Raw genomic sequence first — 26,658 nt, 5'->3', positions numbered from 1 at the left:
TTTTTTGAAAGTTAAGAATAAATGTCAATTCTAGATTTAGTTCCAACAATGGTCTGGCTCACAATTTTTTTTATATCTCAACTACTATTTCTGTTTCAGAAAATACCTTATCTTCTCTTAAAGTTTAAAAAAATTGAAGAGTTTTATGCTGAGTACAAATCAATTATTGTACCTATTTTTCTGGAAAGTTTAAACATCAAAGATTTTCAAGATTTTTGTGGTTATTTGAATTCCTCGCCACAAGAAGTAGCTACGGTAAGTTTTCAGTGATTGTTTCCAGCTCTAAAAAGAACCAATTATTCATGTTTAAAAACATTAATATTACTTGTTTAAACATTTGTAATATTTTGAAAAGATATTACAAATTCTGGATTTTAAGATCTTGTAATATATATTTTTTATTAATGAACATTTATTTGGAACCTTAAATTCTTTAAAATGGAAAAAAAAAAATTATCTTTTATAACATCTTTGATTCAAATATTTTACATCTTAATAATTCAGAGTGTAAAGACGTTTATTGAAAACTTGAATGTTTTTGTTAATTATTTTTAGGAATGTTTTCCGGAAATACTGTCTTGTTTAATACCAAAACTTGGTACAAATTTGCAGAACGCTGTGGAATTTCAACATATTATTACTAAGATTTTAGGTAATTTTGTTCAGATTTTTTTTAAAGAACTTATATATTATTATTATTATGCTTAAAGTATATATGTATATATTTTTTTCTGCAGGTCCAAATATTAAAGGACTAATGTCTACTGAACTAAAAGTGATTCTTTTAAATGTTTTTATGAAACTCTCAGATCGTGAATATTTGAATAAATTGTGTGGATTAGATAATACTTTGCTCCCTAGTGCTACTCCTTTTAACACAACATGGAAGGGGCTTGAAAATGCTCTTGAATACATACAGGTTATTGTTTTATTTCATTTTTTAAATTTTCATTATTCAATTATGGAAGGATCATTATTGTTTAACAAATTATTGTTATGATTATTTTAGAGGACAACTCCTGAACCAAGAGAATTTCTTTTGATTTTTCTTTGCAATAACTACCCTAATTACATTCAATATATCATGCATAATTTACTGGCACATGTCCATTTAGCTACAACTAAAGAAATCAGGTATAGTTTTTAATTATCTTGGTTAATAATTAGTGTAGGTAAATTACAATTATTCACAGACATATATGCATTATTCTACAAAAAAAGGTTTGTTACCCTCCTAATAAATTTATAGTATTTATTTGAATTTAAACAAAGTCTCTTAAAACTTATTTTAAAACTATCTATTTATGTTTCATACAATTAGATATGTGTTGTGTAGTTATCGATGACATCCGTGTGATGGTGAAGTGAAATTAGTATTTCTAGCTATGGCTCTAAAAGATTTTTCTTAAGGGTCTGATATTGAATCAGATCCATTCACTATTTGGAGAAGGATGGTCTCAGATTTATAAATGAATAATTTAATAGTAGTTTTTGAGTGACTGCTGGGATGTTAAAAGACCAATAGATTTTTTTAACTTTTTTGTATTAGTCATGTAATTTCTTTACATTCTTCAGTCAAATAATTTTAATTGTTAGATTCAATGAGGAAAAACCTCTAAATTCATGCACAATATGCGAATAGTAGTTTTTAAATTTTTTTTATTGCTAGAAATAAATTTTTTTTTTAATTGTCAAAAAGCATGAGGTTTTGTTTTACCTTCAAACCACACTAAAACAGCAATCATTTGAGAAAAAAAAAACTATTAAAATTTAAGATATGTCAAACATTTTGTAAAGATATTTCATTTATTATTATTTATTTTTTTTAGATCACTTTGCTGTCTCCAGTTCCTTGCTATTGTTGATGGGCTTATTACTGAACTGACAAAAATAAAATCTATGGCTGGTTTTTTAGTCCGGCATACATTTCATGCGCTTCTTTACTTTTTGAACACAGACATTGCTCTATTGGCAATCCATTATTTATATAGGTAATTTTTATTATCTGGTTAGTACAGTATTTTTATACTTACTATCAATTTATTGTTTGGTTTTTTCATATTTTCACTTTTATGATATACTTTATTTTTGTCACATTGTATATGTACATACATATATACTATATGGGTATTATATATATATACTAGTTACTTTGACAAAATGTGTTAGATCTCCTGACCTTGAAGGAGACTAAATAAGATGCATCATGATCTGCAGAGTACTGCACCACTGCCCTTAATATATGTTAATGGTCTTGGCAAGCATAGCAAAGAACTAAAGCTGCTTCAGTTCTGATGGTTTTTACTCAGGATCAAGAATATGCAAGATATAAAAACACTCCTCTGCACCACATCCTGTGAATTTACCTTAATAACATTTGTCTAGTCATAGTTATTGAGAATTTAGGGAGGGGAACGGGGGACTCAAGTTGTACAGAAGCATGACGGGAGCTCCAGGGTTTTTCCATCAGGGAGTAAGCTGCTATCTTGGAGGAAGTCACTCCGAGAGCTATTTTGTTCTCAATTTAGCTGGCTGCCTGGGCTAGAATCAGTTTCATGAGACATGTCTTTCTAATTACTGAAGGATTATCAAGGACAAAAATCAGTGGTTGTTCACTAGATTGGAAATACTGGAAAGAAGACTCTTAGAAACTTAACGTTTCTCTCCCATCAGGCTTAGCTAATTTGATGTTATGAAGGTCAAGACAGTTAAGGCTTAGTTAGGTTGTAACAGTACAACATGTCTAGTGATATGATTTTTGGATCAATGAAAAAAATTGTTTTTTTTTTTTTTTTTTTTTTTTTTTTTTGTAAGGAATACAGAGGAGAGCTTAATATTTCTAAAAACATTCTTGCAGCTCTTAATAATTACAATAAGATGTTAATTTGCCTTTTTTCTATGAGAAGCAAATTAAATATGGTGGTCCTCTACCATTTTTTTTTCTATTTAGAAGATGGTTGATATTCCTTAAACCATATCCATAAATATGGTTTAAGGAGTTGATACTCCATCTTCTTTTTTAGAATTCTTCTTAAATAGAAAAAAAAATGGTAGAGGACCACAGACCTCCATATTTAATTTGCTTCTCATAGAAAAAATAATTACCTGTCTCAAGAAATTGAAAAAATATATTTATAGTTATTTCTGATAAGAAATGATTTTGTTTCTCTTTGAAATTCGTTAGATTAATTCTGTTAAATTTATTTCTAGTACTGTTTATATTTTGATTCAGCTATTGAAATTGATTACTGCGATGATAATCTGTTATTTTTATAAATAATAACTTAAATATTTAACTAACTCTTCTTACTCTTATTTCGGGAAATGTTTTCCTCTTATCTCCTTAAGTTAATTGTATTTTTGCATTTTTTAATAAAAATGTGAGATGGTTAATTATTTCAAACAAACGAAATTAAAAGTATTGTAAGGAGACCTTTTTTTTTAATTTGGTATTTAAGCCCTTTTGGACCATTTCAATGAAGATAGATCAAACCCTAGCTTACATGAAAAACCAACTCATTGTGCATCAATTCTATGAAGTGGCACTTCTGGTCAGTCGATTTTATAAAAAAAGGTTACTGTCACATCCCAGGATAACAATACTTATCTTAATATTATATGTAATTTCAGACTCAGACGACTTTTCGTTTTTTGAGCTAGGCTGTTTACACAGGCACATACAGACCATTTTGTGGAACTTGGTAATTTGGACTGCAATTTGCAATATTTTCTCTACCTATATATGTGGAAGTAAAAAGAAGAAGATTAATTTATACTGGCAATTCATAAATCATTTCCAACAACCTAATTTCAACATCTTTTAATAAAAACAGAATATGTTTATAATGCACACAATATTTATGCATAGTATTTAATTAAAGGAAAACAACCAAAATATTTAATTTTTTTTTTTTTTTTTTATATGAATGCACAATTATGCATGTCATAATGTGTTTTAGTTCATCATTGTTATTTTGTTTTTATTTTTTATGTAAGAATTCATTTAGGATATCTATTCAGATTGCAGTAGTTATTTTTAATAAATTAAATTTTGAAGGCAATAATAGTTATAATAAGAATAATTTATTAATATCATTGCTTGTTCTCTAGGTTTGTGGAAATAGCATTATGTACTTCAGCTGAGCTAGTAGACTATTTCATAGACATTATTTACCCAGCCATCTTTAAAATTTCTCAAGGAAAAGGTCCTTTAGGTAATGATATAGCGCACATTTATTATTTCAAATAATTTATTATGTGAGTATTGTTTATTTATAATATGAAATTTGTATAATTTTTCAGCTGATGGTGCCTCCAAAATAATAAAATTGTTGATAAGTTCAAGAGCCAATCTCCCCAGTTTGATTTCTTTATTATCTCCAACCGAAACTTCACTAAGCCTGTCCAAAGAAATTGACATAATTTTACAAAGACAGAGCATTGATTATCAAGATCTTGATCGTCTTTTACTCCAGGTGATGTTTGTATTTTGATTTATATTTATCTTGTAAGATTTGTGTATAGAATATGACGCCTCTACCTGTGCCTATTTGCTGGCCCATTTTGGATTTTATGGGAATTATTCAAATATGAATAAGAATTCCTCATTAGAACATAAGTATATAATTAACCAAAAATACAAATTATAAACATAAAAAAAAAAACCTTTAACAACAACATAAAACAAAAAACCTTTACCAGGATCATTCTTTTTAAATTTTGTATGCTTTGTTTTGATTTTAATCTATTTTAAATTGTTTATGCTTTCATCAGTAGTGTTAAGTTTTGACAAAATTAAATTTATTCCATAAAATTATTTTAGTTGGAAAAAAGTCAAAAAGATTTATCTACTATTTTCAAAGAGATAAAAAGCTCAAGATATTCAACCGAAGATTGTGCTGTAAGTCTTATCCATAAACTAATATCAAAATTAGTTATCCTTGCAACTTCTTCAGACGATGAGGTTTGTATTTATTTTATTTTATATTTTTCTAAATAATGAAGTACTAGTACTTACAATTTTTATGTTAAACATTGAATTTTAATAGATCTGTTTATTCCATAAATTATTTGTTTTTAAAAGCAAATGAATATTTTTTCAGTTATTATTATCCTAATTACTGAAAAAAACTATTCAATTTATTAACTTTTTAATTATCCCATCTTGGTATTTATTCTTGTAAATTGAAGATTAAGGATCGTGCTGCTGAATGCTTAGGAAGAATTGGACCACGAAACTTGCACACACTTGCACTTCAGCCTGATCTCGATAAAGAATCTCCACCTCTGTCTGCGAAAGTAGTTTCATTGTTACTACCTTTACTGGTAAGTAAATATCTTTATTAAAATAATTAATAAAGTTTAAATAGACCATTAGTATTTGTTTTCCTCATTTGAATTTGAGCCTTGAGATTGAATGGATTTGTTCTTGTTAATTTGGTTTATTTTCATATTTCATTTTGCCCATTAGACAAATGTATACTGGGATTAGTGATTTATGGTGCTTCAATGATTAGGGTATTAGGTAATTAGAAGGAACTTAACTAACTAGACAGACTAGAGTGCAATGTTTTGGATAACAGTTTTTTTTTTTTTCATCTTAAGTGCATTGTAGCCTCTTCCTAGCTTTGCAAGCCTAAATGGGGTGCTGAGGGATAGTGTCAGTCTTCATAAGGCATACTAGTCTTTGTACTTTCCAAGCAAAGCTTTGTGTTTTCTATCTAGAGCCTTACTCCACCATCCTATATCAGCTTATAGAACAGTAGGTCTAATTGTTGCTTTATGTAGAAAAAGTTCCATTTCAGCTTTTTCATCCCTTGATTCATGAGAATGAGAAAAAATGTTTTACTCAATTAAAAAACAATTGTTTGATAGCTCTTGATGAAATGGTTAATTTTTAGGTGCACAATGATCTTGAAACCTGTGAGTTAGCAGTTACAGCTATTCTGGAAGTGTTTGAAACCAAGGAAGGATTAGAAGCTTATGGTAAGATTATTAATTCATTAGGAAAACATCAAATCTCATCTTCTTTTATATCATTTTTTTTTTTTTTCAGATGCTCTTGACAATTTTAAGAAAATGTTTCTTACTCCTTTCATTTACCATAGTAAAAAAACAAAAGTTTTTTCTAAAGATTACTCTGTTCAAAAGCTTGCTTGGGCTTCCATGCAAGATTCTGAAGGTTTGTCCAAAGGTGGTTGGTCCCTTTGGTCTGGTAGTGATCATTCTGAATGGGTGAGGATGGTTGTTTCTCGTCTGCTAACATCTTTCGATGATGGCTTCCTACCACTACTGGCTCCCTTGGCTGCGAAGGAGGTAGCATGATGTAAAATCAATAAAATAGTTTTTATCATTGATATATTAATTTTTTTACTTTAAATTTGTTATTCTTTTAGGTAAAAGTTAGTGAAGAACTATTGCCTTACGTTACAGATATAATTATGGAAAATCATGAGCATTGCCCAGAAGCATTGTTAATTATACAGAGAAATGTTTCTTGCTTTTTTGAAAATCATTTTAGGCTTCATCAAAGTGGTAGAAATATTGAAGATGGTAATTATTAATTTATTTAAGTACAATAAACATTTCCTGATATTGAATGAAATGTCATTTTTAATATTTGATTATCTTTTCTAGCTCCTCCTTTATTTCTTTGTAGTTATAAAAATCACTGTTTATCATTCTTTCATTTCATAGTTCAGTACCATTCCATATTTTAGAGGTATTAGATTTAAATTAAACCTGACAAAAACATTTAAAGTTTATCTGCCTTAGTTTTAGTGAACTATTATTTTTATTAAGTTAGAGTAAATCAACCTTAGCCTTTGGCCGCCTGACGTTGCTCTTATTGATTCAATGAACCCCTTTTTAGAGAGTGAATCATGCTAATCTGATCCCCGTAAAAAGCCAAAAACTTTTAAAACCAACATTATCTTTAGAAAAAATACTTTTCATATCTTAATTTATCTGCAGTTTTCTTTTTCCTATTTTGCATGTTATATAATAAAATTATCTAAATTTTATGTGATAATTATTGAACATTTTAATTCTCTTATTTAACTTTTTAGGTACTTCAATATATTTCAACCGAAAGTCTGTTCAGTGTATGCTAAACATAATAAATTTTTGTCGTGTTAAAACTGCAGCCCTATCTCGAGCGGAATGGTAATTTCTTAGCTGTTATTTCTATATTTTTGATAAAATCCAATATCTCATTGAGCTATGATTACTAAAATAAAATAAGGAATATACTACCTTGGTTTTAAACATTATTTAAGCATAGATTTACATTGTCACACAATAAATTAAATGAGACACTGCATTCTAAAACTAGCCAATTAAAAATTGGAAAATTAACTAACTAGGCTGGTTTTAGAATCCAATGCTTTATTTAGGTGATAGAGTTTAAATTTTCATTTATAAATCAAATTACAATATTGATGAAGATTGGGGCTCGGGTATTAAATTCCTTAATATTTAAGAAAGATGACTGTCAAGTCTTTCAAAACTTAATCCTAGTCTGTCTCAGTATAACTCTTTCTAAAAATAGTCTAACATTTCTTCTTACTTTTCAGTGATAAAAAATGAAACATCTTACCTTTGGTTAAATTAACATGTTTTCAGTTTTAGCACATAGGAGCATTATTTTTGGTTAAGGATTAAGGGCTGATTCATTGCTAAATACTTCTATGCTGATTTCTAGTTTTGGCGACTAACTGTAAAAATTAGTTTTGATAAAATACATTTTTTGGACTTCCCTCCTCGATATAGGCCAATAATGAATGTTTTCAAGGTAAGATAAAAGAACCTCCAACCTTGAGATGTTGGGAGCAGAATTATAAGGAAAGTTTCCTCTAATTATTTTTTGTTTTATGATCTTGCCTTAAGATTGTAAATCAACGAATAAGATTTTTATGTTCTATATTTAAATAGAACTTTCCATTTACGGCAATTTATTCTGTCCCATTAATATAAAACTCATGGGGTATTGAAAATGGTGTTTTACAGGGCCTGGAATCCTGGGCAAAATGTCTAACCTTAGAAAAATATAAACATTAAAAATACCCAGATGTGTAAGTTTAAAGTTTTTAGTTTCGTCATTCAAAGAATTATTTGTGCCATTCAGCCTGATGAAGTATAATATATAACTGTTTAATGAAGATTAGTCAAATAAATGTGTTTTTGCAGCTAATTGTCATTTTCAACAATGTCCACATCCTGAAAAAAGCAACTCGCGCCGTTTTCCAATTTCAGGCGCTTTTTATATTGCTCTATTAAACTATCTTAAAGTTTCCTCTTCCCGTTTTCAGCTAATATTTCAAAAGTCATATAGGGCCTTCACTCCCTGGGGGTCTGGCGGGGATGGATGGTCTTTTTTTGTGTTATGATCTCCTCTTGTGAGATTGTGACATGTCGTACATCGACCAACCTACTCGCTATAATTGTCTGAAAAGTCAGATAAGTAAGGCTACCATGGAGGGCAGGAGTGGGGGGTTTCATGCCGTTTTTCAATTTCAGGTGCTTTTTAAATATTGCTTGATTAAATTATCTTAAAGTTTCCTCTTCCCATTTTAAGCTAATATTTCAAAAGTGATATAGGACCGTCACTTCATGCATGGATCTTGGCAGATGAAACTTGGGCTTTGCTGCTGCCTCGAAGAGCATTGAGTGCCACTGCTAGCAGTTTTCATTTTTGCTTCAACTTCAGGGTTGCTGTGACATCTTATCTTTTCCATTTAATGAGTGTTTTTATCCTCAATGAATTGTATCTATTATTGAATTATTTTATTTGAACCTTTATGTAACAATTTTCAAGAGTACAATATAATACAAAACTTAGGAGGTGATTATTAGCAGCATTAAGGAGATTATTTGCTTAGGTTAAAAATCATTTCTCTAAAAACCAAAACCTACAAGTAATAAAGCAATAAAAAAAAAATTGTCTTTGTTAAATATTTTAGTAGATGTATTTCTTTCTCAAGCATTCATTTTACTGTTTATAAAAAGAAGATGGTCTGGGTGCTGTCAAATAAAAACTCAAATAGTGATTTAAACTATTTATATTGAGCCAACGTTTCGCTCCACTATGCAGGGCTTAAAAAGATAAAATTACTTAAATGATCTTATAAAATTACTTTAAAAATCTTATAATCTTATTTATTTTTACGTTTCATTGTATAGCTTTTAAATTTTTCATTTACTTTGTTCATCTATGTTTACATCATTTAAGTAATTGTACCTTTTTTAGCCCTCATGAAGCCCTGCATATAGTATGAAACGTTGGCTTAAGTATCCACCCATAAAAGTCCATAATTGATAAAGTTATCCAGGCAAATTTGGATGATAATTTATTCTTCTTCATGAAGCCCTGCATGTGGGATGAAACGTTGGCTTAAGTATCCACCCATAAAAGTCCATAATTGATAAAGTTATTCAGGCAAATTTGGATGATAATTTAATCTTCTTCACATCTTATCTCATAGGTTTTAGTTTTCAAACCATAATAAACCATTAAGGATTTAATTGTGGACTACATGATAGTAAAAAGCATTAAGGTTTTCCACTTCTATTGTCTCCCATTATATTTTTGATAAATATTATTAAAGATTTAATCTTTTAACTATTTTTCTGTGAGGTGTGAAAGTTTTCCTTAATTGAATGTCATCCATTTAATCTGCTTACTTTTATCGATTAGTTGAAATATCTCTAGAAAATAAGTTTTACGGGCAGATAAATAAGGATTTTTTCAGATCTTGTTCAAGAATATAAACTTCCCTACCTTCAGTTGTTAGGAAGCAATATTTATTTTATTGTTTTTAATTGACAATAAAGTAAAAAGATATTTTTTTTTTTTTAGGATGAATATGTTGAGAAAACTGAATGTAAATTTTCTTCATGTTGCCTACGCTGCTCAGTTTTGCCGTGCATATTTTACATCTCTTCTGTATGCTGAGATTTGGACAGAATACATTAAAGAGTAAGTTCTTTTATCACATTTTACTAAATGTTTCAATTCAGTTTTGTTGAAATAATCATTCTTAAAAATATTCCAATTTTCTATTCTTTTATACAATAATAGAAATGTGATTCATGTTGTTACTCAATCATTCCCCTTCATGCCTTTAGCCTCTTTAGTATTTTCCACATAGTTCTAAACGTCTTGAAGATCTGTTAGCTTGGTTGATAAAACAAGTAGTACTCTAATAGAGTTTATTATTATTAATTAGGCCTCTTTAGTCAACAGCCACCTGTTATTGTCTCTTTTCAGTGCTGTTCCTGTTCCATAATGGTTTCCCAAGCTTCACCACCATATCTCAGTCAACTGTTTCCCCCTTTCTTGGAAAAATTTCGTCAGTAGTCATTTCGAAATCTCCTAATCCTTCCTTGGCAAATGCCCAGCTCGTCTCTGTGAAGATTGTTAAATAAATTTCAGTCATGACATTACGGTACAAAAGGTAGTAGATTTTCTCATTGGTCCTCCCTTTCTATCTTCTAATGTTAAATACTATTCCAATTATTTTTTGGAGGAGCCTGTATTCAAATATGAGCTGACCTTTTCTTTTTTTTTTAGCTTAAGTTTTGCTTCTTTTAGCTTTTTATTTTTATTTTTTATCAATTATTACCTAGGTTTCCATTCTATAAGTAAGGAATGGGCTGAATAGGGTTCTTTACAAAATTATTTTTCTTGTCACTACCATGCTTTCTAGATGTTGCCCAAACCCAAAGCAACAACGGTTCATGGACATATCTTCCTCCAAGTCTGTTGGGCGTATCCACTGCCGTTGCTATTGGTGGTATAGTTTCCAAGATAGATGAATCCCAAAACCCACTGAAAGCAGGATGAAACTGCACCTTTTTCCCAGAACGTCTTGGGTACTGTTCCCTTAACGTCTGCCTGATCTTAATGAAACATTTGACCAAGTTTCCTTGTTGCTTCTCCTAAAATTACATTGTTTTGAATATCCAACTACACTATTATTGTCATTTGCGTATGCAGGGGGTGGTTTGGATCCAAGTTTAATGGTTCCTCTTCCTTTAGAGTTGATGAATGTGGCTCTTGTTTCTGTAGTTTATGATTCCTGTTTAAATAAAGTAGTTGGTTTTAGTTTTAAAATCAATCCTATAGATTACAAATTACTACATTACCATTATTCTAAATTAAATATAAAATATATCTGATTCACAAGCTTTTCAATTTGGTTGTAATCAGTGTGGCATCAAGATTTACATTTAATTTTTTATTTTATTTGTTCTAGGGAAATTGAAAAGGAGATTCCAAAACATATTACATTAGCACCTTTGGATTTGATATGTAGAACGAGACCTGAGGAAGGCATTCTAATTCTCAACTTACTATGGGAGGTATTTCATACTGAGTAACTTCATTATCAATATTTTATATTTATTTATATCTAATATAGAGGAAATATCCCTGCTCTTCTTGAATAGTAGCATATCTTACAAACTATTGTTTTGTATCGACTATATAATTATAACATTTATTAATAGTAAATTGTTCTCCTCAATTTTTCACAGAACTATAAGGAAATCGGTGAGAGTGACAGTGTAGAAAGTTGTGCTAGATTGCTTATCAGTGATCCGCAGGCTAGAATGCGTTACTTCAAAGAAATGGGATTATGGCAAAAACTTGTTGCTGAAGCTGAGGTGGAAAATGATCATGAAGGTAAGGTTTTTAAATATAAATCATACTTAATTGTTTTAGTTTATTTAATTATTCTGTATCCATATTTCATAGCTCTTTCACATGGCCTTCTGATGTCTGGTATGTTTACCTGTGCTTCACGTGTGCAAGGTTATGGATGGGAAGCTTCTTGGCGTCTCATGCAGTGGAATATTGAGCAACCACAGAAAGGTTCATTTTTCTGTTACATATTTATTTTTATTTATTATTAACTTATTTATCTAATATTGTTGATTTATTTATGACGATTTTGCTAACAATTTTTTTTTCTTTTTATTTATGCCTAAACCAAATTATATATCACAAATTTATAGCAAAAATATCTCATTGGCAAATAGTAACTTGTATCCCTTTACTTCTTCTGACTTCCTGTGTATGAAACTGTTACAAGAAATTCATGGCCATATGATAATGACAATTAATATGGTGTAGTTAATAAATGCCTTTATTAAAGGTTATTATCAATATAGATTTTGAGAAAAAAATGTTCTGTCTTCCCACTACTTATCCACATTTTTGTCTCACGTTTTTCTCGAAAGAAAGAATTGAAGAATTGAGGGGAAAATGTACATGAATGGGTCTATCAATTGGAACCTATAAATTATCTGTTGTGCTTTACAGTTTGCTCATTATGCTATCATTATGACCAATAAGGAAGAAGATGTAATCTTACAGAAGTAGAAAATTAGGAAGCTAACTGAGATTTGAAAGAGTGCTTGAGTTAGAATCAATTGAAGACTCGATTATTTTATGAATTTATAGACAGGGTAATAAAAATTCTCAAAATGTTATATCCAAAGTGTAAATTTTCCAAGGAGTCTGTTTGGAAAATTTGCACTTTGGGCATAATATGATAGAGATTTCTTGAATGCCATAACTAATCAAGTTTATTAAGGTAAAAAGATATTTTGAATATTATATCTATTCTTGAAGTAAAAATATTGATGTACTGACTTAGGTATTCATACTACATTCATTGGATGAATTGCCCTACATATATCAAAAACCTACTACATATTCTCAACACTAGAACTGTCCAAAAATTATTATTATTATGATTGGCGCAATTATTAGTTGTAGGAATAAAATCCTCAAGTTCTACTAATTTTTCTGGTTTAGGAAATATGCCAAAGACTGTGTTCAAACATTAGTATTGGAACCATGGAAACCAATACTGAATGACTATACTAGTTTGGCTATTTAATAATAAGCTCAAATAGATGACTTGCAAGGCAAGCAGTGTACCATGAAAATGTTACTTGAATGATTAAATAAGTGTCAGGGTACTATCTTACAAATAAGTCATTTTATTATTAGGATACTAATAATATACTAATTTGTAATAATTCAATTTTGAGAAATACTCAGTAAATAATTGGTTAACTTTGTATGTTTTCTTTTAGTGAATAAAGATTTTTCTTCTCTCCATTACTCAGCCTTGAGGTCTATCCTTCATTTGAAAGATAAACAGTCTGCTTTAATCTTCTTGGAGTCTGCAAAGAAACTTGTTCTCAGTGACTTGACACATGCAAGCCTTGAAGTAGCTGCTTCTGTTTACCTTCCATTAGCTAAGCTACAGCTAGTTTCAGTGAGATTTTTATCAGTATAATTATTTTGATTTTTTATCTACATACAATTTGAAAGTAAAATTATATATATTGTTTTAGTTAAACCAAAAATCATTAATTAAAACTCCTATCTTAGTAATTAAATTTCTTGATTATTGCAGCTTTTATTAAATAACTAGTGGGGAGGGGGAATAATATCTGAAGACAGGTTTAATCATACCCTCCCTCTTTGTTTTATAAATAATTTTTTTAAACCACTTTTTTTGATATTGTGATTAATAAGTTAGTGAGAGAATGGCTAGAAACACGTGCAGGAAGCTTTTACTATGTAGAGAATAGAGATAACATGGGTTTACACGGAAGCTTGTCAGAATATTTTAAAATATGCATGGATCGATTCGCTGTTTCTTTTCTAATATTCATGAGATTTATTTGATTTCAGTTTTGTTTTTTATAGCATTAAATTATTTTTCAAAAGAGTGTTTATAATCTTCTAGAAAGTATATTGTTTTTTGAGTTATTCAAGCCAGTGATTATTTCAACTTCTCAAGCAAAGTTGTTTTAGAATCTTATATGTATGTTAGGTTTGTTATTTGATACCTTGTCAAGTCCTAATCTCAGTGAATACCATTCTATTTAGAACTAAGCAGCTGTTGTAAAAGTAATATTATTTTTAATCTTCTTATCAAGCTCTCCTTGTTATCAGCTTCAACTTGATTTTGGAGTCATTCTTTGATTTTTTTTTTATTCTCTTGATACAAAAAATCTTGTTCAAAATAATCATAATTCATCATTGGGTAATAAGGTAAACATGGTTTGGCTGAAATGTTTGTTAATATAACTTTACTAATCTTTGACTTTATTTTTATGAGGAATTGGAAACGTGGTGTACTAATCAGGAAGCTAACCCCGTTATACCTGATGCCAATTGGATTCATATAGAACCACTTCTAATGCAAAGAGGTTTACTCTGGGGTGAAGCTCAACAGTGGCTTTCTACAGCTAAAATTGCAAGAAACAATTCATCACTTCTAATTGCTCGCAGGTAATAAGGATTTTATTTATTTATTTTTTCTTTCTCTGTAGGTCTGTATTATTTTTTTTTCCATTTTAATTACACTTTAACGGAAGATTTACCCACCATTTTTTGTTTACATTAGGGATATAAGAAAAAATATTTGATGTGTCCTATCACATGACTTCCCTTACCACTTGACTTAACTGCCAAGGCCAATTTAATAATACTATCCTATATCTTTTCTAATATTAATCTAATAATAGTTTTATTATTATTTATTTACTTTTCCTTAAAATGTGCATATGGAACATTCCAAATAATGTATAGATTTTTAAAAATGAATTCAATAAAAGTGAACTAGCATTCCATGAGAAACTGAGAAAATTACTTCTAAAACATGGGTACAAACTTTAATAGTTCAAATCATATCTTGTTAGTATTGGTCTGAATAAAACAATATTTTTTTATTATATATATAATTAAATTGGCTTTTCCAAGGAGGCTCTAAAATGGATAGATCAATAGAAAACTGTGTATTAAAGATTTGACCCAATTATAATACTCTCTTCACCTAGGTTGGTAAACAAAGTAAAAACATGATTACAAAGCCATATTTATGCGAAAAATGACTCGATTTCAATGTTATTTCTATTTTTCATTTCTTAGGTAATTCTATTACCTATCAAACCAAAGGTACACTTTTTTTTTTTAATTTGGCACGAAAGCACTGCGGCCAATAAGGCCTATTGTGCGCCAAATATAAACACGCCAATGCTGCAATCAGCATTACAGCACTGCCATGAGCTCATTAGAGCTTAAGTTTAGTAGATTACAAGAATCTTAATAAGCTTAAGGGGTTGATCAGCTCGCACTGCTTAGGATCGGCCCCAAACATGTGAACCTCACCCCTGCAAAACGGTCATACCAGTAACTAAAATGACAACTTTTCAATCAATTTTTTGACTGAACAGATTTAGAATTTATGCCTAAACCTAATCAGCCTGACATTTTCTTTAAGACAGAATCTTTAATTATATTTTCCTAAAGTTAGTGGAAACGTACTTAGCACCACTGTGAAGTAATCCATCGATATGTAAATAAATTACAAATATAATAGGAACGGGAATGGTACAAAAACTGTAAGGAATTTTGATTTGTAATTTTTACTGTTATTTATTTATACATTTATAAGAATATTTAAAATAAACTGTGTTTAATTTAAATTTTGCTTCGTCCAAAACTATTGGAATGCTATAACATATTTTGGATTTCTAACAGAAGATAATTGTGAATGTGTTTTCTTCAATCTATTTTTCTTTCTTCTAAGTCTTTTTAGAGTAGTAGTGATTATGTGATTATGGCATATGTATTCATAGTTATTCAGCATCAAAATATTTATGTTCGGAAATTTATGTATATTGAGAGGTTTTACATATGTACAGTATAATCGTTTTTCATTCTTATTTTAGTTTAATAAATAAAATTAAAAAGTCAGATATGCCAAAAGAACTACGAAATGAAGCTAAGTTTGAAGAGGCACAAATTCATTGGGAATCTGGCAGCTCTGAAGCTGCTAAGTAAGTATTTTGGTTTTTCACACTTTAAGTTTATTCAATTAATTTATTAGTGTCTTTTATGAGGTGTATTAATTAATAATTGTTGATAGATTTTTGTTGAAGAACTTGCTAAATCATGATCTTGAACCTCATTTGAAATTAAAATGTTTATTGAAATATGGTTATTGGATGTCTGAAACCAAATCACAAAGTGCAAAAGAAATTATTGAGGACTATTTTAAAAAGGTAAATTATTTACAATTACATTAAAATGTTGTGAACTTCATACAATTATTAAATTATTTGAACTTATTAGGCCTCTGATTTATCTATGAGCTGTGATGTAGGGCGATTGGAAGCTGCAGAATGTCTCGCTAAATTTTCTGATACTGAATTTCAGAGATTGGATCGTTATCTTCGTTCATCAGAATATGAAAACAAGGTAATTATTTAATTCAATTATCAGAGATAGTGTTCGTTGGAAATGCTCTGGCACACTTGTTTCAAAACCCAGTACCTTCGTTCAAATCAGGCTGAGTAGGGGTAACTTTTATTATAGAAAAACTATTAATAAAATTTATCCTTTTTATTCTGATTGGAATACGTTGGTACTCAGTAGGCTAATCTGTCATAACAGCCCTAGTTGGATTCCCTTGAGGAAATATTGTGCCACATCTGTGAAGGTAAAGCCAGGCCACAAGTATTGAAAGACCCTCATCTTCAGCCAACTTCAGATTTAATTTCTTGTAAGCCTACAGCACACTTTTTTTATTCATAATCAGTGGCTGTTGTAGCTGAGAGAGTTGAGACATCTTCTCAATAGTATATCAATCTCATAAATGATGAATTTATTTTTGATTTAGATTATAATTTATTTATTTTCAAATACTAATTTTAACTTTTCCAGGTTTCTCATATGAGGGATACTAAAGAAAATCTTAAAGCATTTCAGTCTTGTCCTTCAAAACTGAACAATGAAGAATTGAAATCATCAAAAATCTATCAATGTAATTTAGATATAGATAAAGCGGAGATAGAGACTATTTGCAAGGAGCATTCTGCATTTCTCAAGCTTGCTGTGAGGTATTGTAGTAGTTATATTGGTGTCTATAATAAATTTAGGCTTCATTTTTTCTGATGCAATAATGTTCACCCATGGTACTTATAAATTCTAAGTAAATATTTTTTAATAAATAAAAATAATTAGTTTATATACTAAAAGAAATTAGAACCTAACCTTGGTCCTCTTTGTATACTCCTGGTCAAAATTAGTTGACCATTTCATTATTCTATTACAAATTTCATTTTATGTATACTGAGGGTTATCATCCTTGTAAGTACTGTTTAACTGATAATTAATCATTACGAAAAGTAATAAAACTAAAACTAAAAAAATGAACTTATAAAAACAAATTTGAAAAGGTAGAAAATCAAAAAATGCTGTGAAACTGGTTTACTGGGCAATAAATTATATGATTTTCCAACTCTTTAGTTAATGTTCAATTATTTTATTGTCACTGTTATCTATTATTTCAACTTATCTACTTAAGTGAATAAAAATACTTCATTTTTCGGCTGATTTTTATTTCATTTATTTTTTCTAGAGAGTATTTATACACCCTTCAGCACGATGCCTCATCTTCTGATAAAGTATTTCGTTTTGTTTCGTTGTGGCTATCAAATAACAGAATGCCTGGTTTGAAAGAAGAGCTTGATAAACATTTAGATAAAGTTCCATCATATCGATTTGTACCAGTTTTTCCACAACTTAGCGTCAGGATATCGCTTGAAAGCAGTCACTTTTCAAGAATGTTAACTTCTCTCCTTGGTAATTATTCATTTTTATTGTCTTAAGTTAAATTAAAAAACTGACTTGATTTTCTTTTTTTTTTGGATCATTTATTAGCATAACTATCCTGCTTTAACTCTGTTTGTCTTAGACTATTGTTTTCAGTTCATTGCTTGTACTGTTTGATATATTGATTTTAATCACTTCATAAGTTTATCTTAACCTTTGGTCTCGTATCATTCTATATACTGATGATGATGTGTAGAACTACCTGAATGAAAGTATCAATTTGCATCTCCTGCCTATCTTAATCTCTTATCTCATATACACTAAGTTTCTTTAACTGATTCTTCTTTATTTTACTGTGATTTCAGGTTGCTAGATTATTTGAAGAGCTTTTCATTCTCTATCCATTTTATACCTTCTCTGCCTTAAGACAATACAGGTGTTTACAACAGTGAAATATTGTGTAAATCCTGGTTTTCTTAACCCTGGTGAAGGCCCACAACATTTTTTAAATATCAGCAGCATTACAGCAGTTTATAGCCTTAGTGTGGGTTCCATTTCTGACCACTCTCTGAACCTATATTCTCTGTGGTTTCATCTTTAACCAACTCATGCCATGATAAAAAATTATATTCATCATTTTTTTTAATAAACAATACCAAATGTTTTGTCAGTATTTTTGATTATGTATAAGGAAAACAGGGTTTTAATCCTTTTATGAACTGGATCATTTTCTAGGAAGTAATATAAGAGAATTAAGGTATCTAACTCAAGTATATTTACTGGAACAATCTTCCATATAAGCTGGGTCAATTGGATGTAGATTACTATTTGTATTTTTTCAATATTTGTATATATATTCAGAGGTCTTGCTTCTCTTATCATAGTCTCAGTATAATTCATTTTTTTATTGTTTACTTCTTGGAACTGTTAGATCTTGGATATTATCTTATTCTAACATACACTCCTCAATTTTCTATAATTTCCAGTGGCCAGTTTTTCATCATTCATTTTTCATTGTTTTCTGCCTATGTTGTTATGTATAGATTTCAAAATTATTATCCACCAAGTGATTTTTTTTATTCTATAGAAAGAGAAAAAATTTAGCTAGTGTTAAATATTAAAAATCATTTTCGTGTGATTTTCATAGCTCACATCTGCAATGTAAGAGAGGGTTACTTGAAAAGAGGTTTCACAAACATTGTTTTCATATGCAACCTGCCAAAATTCCAAAAATATGATTGAATAGTTCAACATGTCGTATCTGTGCTAATAATAGTTCGATTTCATTTATTTTATTTTTTTTTATCTGTAGACTTTACTAGAACCCTTTAGGGGTTTTTATAACTTTTTGTGAATATTCTTCAAAAAGAAACTAAGCGATCGGTATATAATAATCATGAGAAAAATGTATACTTTCTGAGGTATTGGTCAAAAATATATAAATTTTGTTCATAACTTTTCTTTTATTGAAGAAATTGGGGGTTTAAGTTGGTTTGAACCTTCCCATGGTGAGAGGGAATATTTGAAGAAAAAAAACAGCATGTAAAAGCGGTCATAGACATAGATTATCAGTTTCTCTACTCAAATTTAAAAGCTATACTTCTCTTGTATCCTGAATTTTCTTGCTCTAGCAGCCATCTTGGTTATTCATTTTATTTACTTATATGACTATCCATTATTGCAGTATTTATTAGACTTAACTGCATTATTATGAGAGTTTATTTTTTTTATTATCACTTGTTGAAATAAAAATGTTTTCTTAACATTCCATCGATTGATTTTTAGATTTAATCTGTATTTGTTTTGTAGAGCGGTGTTCGACAGAGCATCCTCATCATTGTCTGTGGCATCTCTTGGCTCTTGCTAATGCTGAAAAAGATCAACCTAAGTCTAATATTCCACCACCTGTGAGTATTATTATTAAATTTTCAATATCTCTGTTGTGAAATTTGTTTAAAGTAATTTTTCTATTGGTTTGCAGCCTCGAGTTCAAGGATCCATCAAACTTTTGAGTAATATAGTTAAAAGTTCTGCTGTTGGAAAAATAGTCAAATCTATGCAAGACTTGGCCTTAGCTTATATAAGTTTTGCTAATCTTGAACTGCCTAAAACAATTAAACCTAGTGGTAAGATATATTTTTTTCAAAGATAACAATATAATTGAGGTACTTTTTAAAAGTTTACTATTAAGATAACTTATTAAAACATAAATTTTATTTACCTCAAATGAAACAAGTATTTTGCCTTGATACTTAATTATTTATATTGATTGTGGTATTATATATAATACGTTTATGAAACCATTTTCAAGTAGAAATTTCAATAAATCAAACTTGAAAACTTTACAATTTTATTAAAAATATCAAAGTTCAAAACACTTTGTAATAATTATTTTTAGTGAGGCATCAGTTTACTAAACAAAAAAAAATAAACATGAAGTTATTTCATTTATTATAACTTAAACATTTTATTTAAACTTTATTTGGTCACCTTGAGGGTTACAATATACATTTGATTTAAAAAATTATGTAAAATAAAATACTTTTTAAAAAAGAAAGATGGGAGGGAATAAGACAAAAATTATAAATAAAACAAATAATGTCAAGCATATCAATTCTAATTATATTTTTAATTATTGACATTAAGTACGTAACTGATAGTTTTAAAGAAAAAATATTGTAGTTTATTTAAAGTGTGTAATAATTATGTTCTATTTATAATTTAGACAGTTTTAAAATTCCTAAGAATGAAAAATTAAGAGAAATGAGAGATATGACCCATATTGCTTCAGCAACTGTAACTGTTCCTATTAGTAAAAGTGCTGACTATTCAAATATTCCAGGTATGATATTTTTCTCCATGCTAATAATGTCACTAAAACATGTTATTTCAACAAAGAAATTCTTTTATAGGCCTAGTTGCTGTTGAAGATGCTTTTCAAATTGCCGGGGGCATAAATCAACCTAAAAAGATCAAGGTTCTTTCTTCTGATGGAAAAGTGAAGACAGAACTTGTCAAAGTATGTTAATATCCACCTCTTTCAACTTAATGTTTACTTAGTTATTTTTACATGGCTGTATCGCGTCGATATTTATTTTTTGAGATTTCTATACAACATCTGGAGTGGCGTGTGTGTCACACAACTTTAACTTTCCACCATAATTTGAGTTAAATCTTCTCGCACTTCAAATTTTTTTAATATTCAAGATGGCAGTACTTCTCCTTACTATGTTTATATTTATTGATTTGATAAAAAGAAAATTGTAGTGCTTTCATGTTTCCATAATTGCTATGACAATAGTCAAAAAGTTTATTGTCATAGCAACGACATTTATTTTCTTTATTCTTTCATATTTTATATTCATTTATTTTTATTGTTTCTAATAATAAAAGATTGTTAATTATTCCAATTAAACAAAATTAAAGGAAGTTTTTAGAAAATTTGGCATTTAAGCCCTGTCAAAGCATTTGAATGAGGATAAAACCTAACTGATATGATATTAAAGACCTCTTGATTATAGATTGATATAACAAGTTTGATTAAAATCATTAGGGAGATTTCATGATAGAGCTATCAATTATGATGTAGTTTGATTATTACTATTACATTAATTTTTTTTTTTACACAAATTTCAGTCTGTTACTGAATAAGAGATTTTTTTTATAAATACAATGTCATAAAGTTTAAATTTTTATTACATAATAGTATGCTTTAAGTTGGCCATTGAACTTTTGTTTCGTATTTCCATCTAGGGTCGAGATGATATTAGACAAGATGCTTTGATGCAACAGGTATTCTCTGTGCTGAACACTCTGCTGGAATCTGATGAGGTTACCTCTAGAAGAAGACTGAATATACGGACTTACAAAGTAAGATTTTATGAATGGTTTGTATTACTGAATATAAATATATTTTTATTAATTTGTTTAACTACTTTGTCTCAGTAAACTAACAGGACCTCAGTGCTTAATGGCCAAACTGTAAAATTAATTTTCCAAGTTGAGCCATTTCGAACAGAGGCATACTGAAGAATACTATTCAATCAATGAGTGAGTTGGGTTTCTGAGCTCTGATTTTATTTTAGATAGTTTAAATTCATTTTTTTTTTTTTCATTCCCTGAGTCCTATATTAAATTAGAATTAATTTGAACACTTTCAGTATTATACGCTTTTTGATGAATATTATATATACAGGATTTTGAAACTTGGCTTTACTTATCTATTCATTTTTAGGTAGTGCCTATGACCCAGAAAAGTGGTGTTATAGAATGGTGCAGCGATACTGAACCTCTAGGATTGTACCTGTCCCAAGCTCATTCTCGCCACAGACCTCATGATATGAGTCAAACAAAATGTAAAATAAACTTGCAGAATGTTGCTCAAAAATCCAATGAAGAAAAATTGGAGGTAATATAAAATTAAATGAATATGTGAGCACGTTAAATGAATAGGTTAGTTACAAACATGATCAGGTCCACTTAGTAATATTTTTCAGGAGATTAAAAAAGATTGTATTTTTCTGCACAGGCTAAAATTAAATTAGTAAACACTCAACCAAAGGTCTAGTAAAATTTTTTGTGTTTGGTTCCTTTGGATCCTGCCGTGTTTGAAATTGAACCCTTGTGTGTCTGACCATTATGTTGTAAAGAAGTCACGTGTTTGGATGTATTTTACATGTTTCTTGTCTTTTCTTAACAAAAGATATTTAGTGTTGGATAGAGAATGAAGTTACCTGATAGAAATATTTCTAACTCAGACATCGGTCTAACTCATTTTGTGAAAAATGGATCTGGCCATGTTTGTAACTGAGGTACTTAAAGCATGCACTCAGAAGTTTGTGATAAAAATTTATGTTTAATGATTTTCTGCCATGGTTCAATGTTAATTTTTTAACATCATTGAAGAATTTCTTTTGCACTAATTTGTAAATATATATTTATTTGCACTAATTTGATTTGGTTTATTATGTTTGTTGACAGATGTTCAAGATTATTTGCTCAAAATTTAAACCTGTAATGAGACATTTTTTCCTTGAGCGTTATCTTACACCTGGTGTGTGGTATGAGAAGAGACTTGCCTTTACAAGAAGGTTTTATGATTTATTCTCAATAGTTTGTCATTATTTATACACATGTTAACAATATAGTATTCATTATCATATGCTGTGTAATATCTCAATGCAGTTTGATCCAAGAGTAAAAGATATAGTTATCTTTTAAAACCTCTCCTAAATCATATCTTCAATTTTATTTGTATACTATCACCTAACACAATTTCCAAAAAAAAAAAAAATTATTGGTTGATTGGTCTAAATCGGACCAATATTGGCAAATCTAAAGCATATCAGACTTAAAGATATCATCACCTTCTAGATACCAGGCATTGAATCCTGCATGAGTGGGCTGTGTGGGAAAATGGGAAAGAAAATTAATTTAAATTGAAAAGAAAATAAGGCTTTTATTGAATACATTGATGGAGGATTTATGGGATTGCCAAACTTGAGACATTTTAATCAGATGGTTAGTGAATTTTGAATCATTGGATCTATTGTAAGAATTATGATAAAAATGATGGCAAGAAGGCTTAAGTCAGGTGGAGTAGACAAAGAAGGAATGCAAAAACATTTACTCTGTAGTAGGTTGGTCATAAGTAATATTAAAGGGTAGGCATCATATCTCTTCCTTTAATTCCTTATCTCTTCCCTATCCTCATTGTCTAGAAGCACCCCTTGAGGGTCTACTCACTCATGACGAGGGCAAGAATTTTTAACCAGAACCTTTAACTCACAGTCAGGGTGTAAGCTGCTATCTTTGCTATAGTCTATCTCCTTTTTCTGCTCACAGAGATCGCAGAGGAAGCAAGCATCCTAGGGGCTACTTGAAGGTGCTATTAATGCTTTATATTAGTGATTTCCAAAGTAGATGCTGCAGTGATTCATGGGGGCAGTGATGGCCACTGGTGCATTTGGGGGGCATTATTTATATAACTACAAGTTGTCACGGTCAACAATATTATAGCTGACAAAAATAGAGTCGAAGATTACTAAATTGGTAGCAGCACACCCAGTTCATCTTTCTCATTAATACGATTTCGAATGTTTTAACTTTTTTTGTTTTACATTCTATTCTGAGTTTAATAAATAGTTTCATAATTTCCCAGCTCAATATTTTTAATTTACACCTTTCTATATTTTACGAAAAAGGTAGAAACATTAATACATGTATATATTTCCTATTAATTGCTGTTAAAATTAAAAAAAAAATTAACTTCCAGGGGGCATCAAGTAATATTTTCTCTGGAAAGGGGGCAGTAGGACAAAAATTTTTGAGAACCACTGCTTTATATTATGAACAATTTTCTGTTTTTATAGAAACAACCCATGTTTTTTTTGTGGAGAAACCCATTAAGTTTCCATTGGTGTTTAAATTCAACTGAGTTTAGTAAAAGTTATTAATTTGAAAGATAATAATACGTAATAATTTTTTAATCAGCTAAATAAAAAAAAAATTATAAATCAATATTAGCGAAGATACTGAAAAAAATTGAAGATTTCCCTCTAAAAAAAACTTCAGAATTTAACTAAACAATTTTTCAGCACTAAAAGCTTTTTTCTGACATAATCTGACTGTTGCTAGGAATAAATCAGTCCTTAATCCTTAGCGAATGATCTTATGCTCCAAAATTATAAAAACTGGTTATTTGGTCAAAGGTAGGACGGTTTTTTTCTTATTTATGTAATATTTAATAAAATGTTAGTTATAACCTTTTTAGTGGGAACTCATCGATTATTGTATTGTAATTTTGCTGTCATAGTAATAAGGAAAGTCTTGTGATTGGAAAAATCAGATATTTGAAATTTGGCACAAAAGTTGCAGGTCATCTCACTATGATTCCAGGAACTCAACATTACTATCCGCCAATTCAAAAATTTTTATTTTTGGATTTGATGTAATGATTCCAGATGCTTTGTTATTTACTAATATTATAAATACCTATATTAAATAATAAATCATTAAGCAATAATTTGGAGTGTTCTTAGTTTTACTAGTGTTCCATAATCATTTTAAAACATATTGCTTAATTTTTCTTTTTCAGTGTTGCTACTAACTCAATGATTGGGTATGTCATGGGAATTGGAGATCGTCATGTCTTTAATATACTTATTGATAAAGAAACAGCTGAAGTTATCCACATTGACTTTGGTAAGCATAGTTTTATCAAATATGTTTACACAAATGTGTCTACACAAAATTCTATCCAAGATGTCTACAAAAAATTCTATACCAGATATGTTATAGACTGGACTACAAGGTCTCTTTGGACTTCAGTTGAGCTTTGGGGCTCCACTGAACCATTAAATTACTCTCATATACAATCCTTACAATCCAAAATCTTTTGTAAAACCCTCCATGTTCCTTGCTTTATCAAGTAAATTCATTCATAATCATTTTAATGTTCTATATATTGCCGATTTGGCTTGAACTAGATATCTATCCTTCCATTCTAAACTCTCTAATCACCCACCCAAACCCACTTGTTCCTGATCAATTCTTAATCATAACTATCCTCCTAAGCATCTGAAAAGAAAATGACCCTGAGGCCTTCTAATCTAGCAATGTAATTGGAATTCTACGAAAGAGTAGGTTATCCATAAATGTGTATAATACCATTATATTTTCACATTACTGCTTCTATTTTTTATTAATGTAGTTGTAAGTATCAATAAATATAATATAAAAAAAAAACTTTTTAACAATGCTTATTTTGACCAATACAAAATAAAATACAGTTATTAAAAATTAAAAAAAAATTTGGATACCCAACTTCAACAAAAAAAGCCAATTGAAGCATATTTGTTGAATCCATGGTATTCGTTTTTTTTAACCTTCTATTATCAATTTCTACTTAGTTCAGTTTTTTGTTTGTTTTAAGTTTGTTTTTTTTTGTTTGAATTCCACTTTTCTCTTTTTAGGTATATCTTTTGAACTTGGCCGAATATTACCAACACCTGAAACAGTGCCATTCAGATTAACCAGAGATATTGAAGATGGAATGGGCATAACAGGTGTCGAAGGAGCCTTCAGAAAGTAAGTCTAAATAATTTATAAATATGCTTATTTTATTTTTGCATAGTAAATATTATAGCTAACTTAGAGTTTTCTTTATTTTATTTAAAAAAGGGCAGGATCAAGAGTTACAATGAATCGTAGCTATTTTGAACGGACCTCAACTGACTTTTTTATGTTTGTCTAGAAATTTTCAGTATTTCTCTTCTTCTATTTTTCAGCATGAAAGAACTTCATTCAAAATCCACATCCAGAAGTGGTTTAACCCTGTAATCTTTTTTGGTATTTTATTAACCTCTTTGGTTTTGGCTAGCTACTTTTTTGTGATATTTCATATTTGCTGCAGTGGTTTTGATTGTATAAGGGAACCTAACTCTTGTTTCTGTTTCTGAAGGAAGAAGGGCAGAAGGTATTATAGATAGGCAATTTTACTTCTTGATCAACCTTAAGTTTCTCTATGATAGTGTTGATGTTTAGTAAATACTGTTATATTTTCTGATTCTGTTCGATATCTCGTATTCTATTCTATATTTTTCATGAATAAATGTCCCTGAATCAATCTTCATAGTTTTATCTCTTAAGTCATTATCATTTCTGTTTTTTGGAAAATATCATCCCTGTATACTTGGGTGAGTGTTGTTCATATCATCTAAATAATTATCTCTGTTCTAATTAATTATCATCCTTCTATACTAAAGCTGATGTATGGTTCTGATAAAATTGCAATTCTGTTTCAATTTCTAAAAAAAAAAATTATTAGAAAAAAGGTAAGATTTAGTGATATTTCAAGAACTTCTCTTACTAAAGTTATGGATATTTTGGTTAAATGCTTCAAACCACCTATTCAATGAAGGAATTGATTACCATATTTCTCGAAATCCAGTTTCTTTCTAAAATGTATACATCTTATATTAGCTATCTTACATAATATATACATACATATATATATA

General features: G+C 29.3%; 1 protein-coding gene across 1 annotated transcript in view; it reads left to right on the top strand.

Annotated features, from left to right (window-relative positions):
• The window catches only part of tefu (Serine/threonine-protein kinase tefu), a gene marked incomplete in the record, with an annotated part of 56,426 nt that overhangs the window by 27,051 nt on the left and 2,717 nt on the right, over positions 1–26,658 (top strand). Inside the window, 33 exon segments of the mRNA XM_067049243.1 lie at positions 100–255; positions 556–652; positions 738–919; positions 1,010–1,134; positions 1,830–1,991; positions 4,111–4,214; positions 4,303–4,475; positions 4,823–4,963; positions 5,191–5,325; positions 5,901–5,985; positions 6,056–6,315; positions 6,396–6,552; positions 7,068–7,164; positions 9,857–9,976; positions 11,256–11,361; positions 11,536–11,683; positions 11,756–11,872; positions 13,105–13,289; positions 14,142–14,314; positions 15,757–15,864; positions 15,954–16,089; positions 16,160–16,285; positions 16,751–16,926; positions 17,448–17,671; positions 19,451–19,548; positions 19,623–19,767; positions 20,367–20,483; positions 20,554–20,660; positions 21,395–21,511; positions 21,876–22,049; positions 22,622–22,731; positions 24,738–24,844; positions 25,615–25,729. Of these exon segments, the coding sequence (XP_066905344.1) occupies positions 100–255; positions 556–652; positions 738–919; positions 1,010–1,134; positions 1,830–1,991; positions 4,111–4,214; positions 4,303–4,475; positions 4,823–4,963; positions 5,191–5,325; positions 5,901–5,985; positions 6,056–6,315; positions 6,396–6,552; positions 7,068–7,164; positions 9,857–9,976; positions 11,256–11,361; positions 11,536–11,683; positions 11,756–11,872; positions 13,105–13,289; positions 14,142–14,314; positions 15,757–15,864; positions 15,954–16,089; positions 16,160–16,285; positions 16,751–16,926; positions 17,448–17,671; positions 19,451–19,548; positions 19,623–19,767; positions 20,367–20,483; positions 20,554–20,660; positions 21,395–21,511; positions 21,876–22,049; positions 22,622–22,731; positions 24,738–24,844; positions 25,615–25,729 (4,583 nt within the window).

This window comes from Halyomorpha halys, unplaced genomic scaffold, assembly GCF_000696795.3.
Source record: "Halyomorpha halys isolate HHAL.00 unplaced genomic scaffold, Hhal_1.1 Scaffold531.1, whole genome shotgun sequence".
NCBI classification, from domain to species: Eukaryota; Metazoa; Arthropoda; class Insecta; order Hemiptera; family Pentatomidae; genus Halyomorpha; species Halyomorpha halys.
This window is presented reverse-complemented; position numbering and strand designations above follow the sequence as displayed.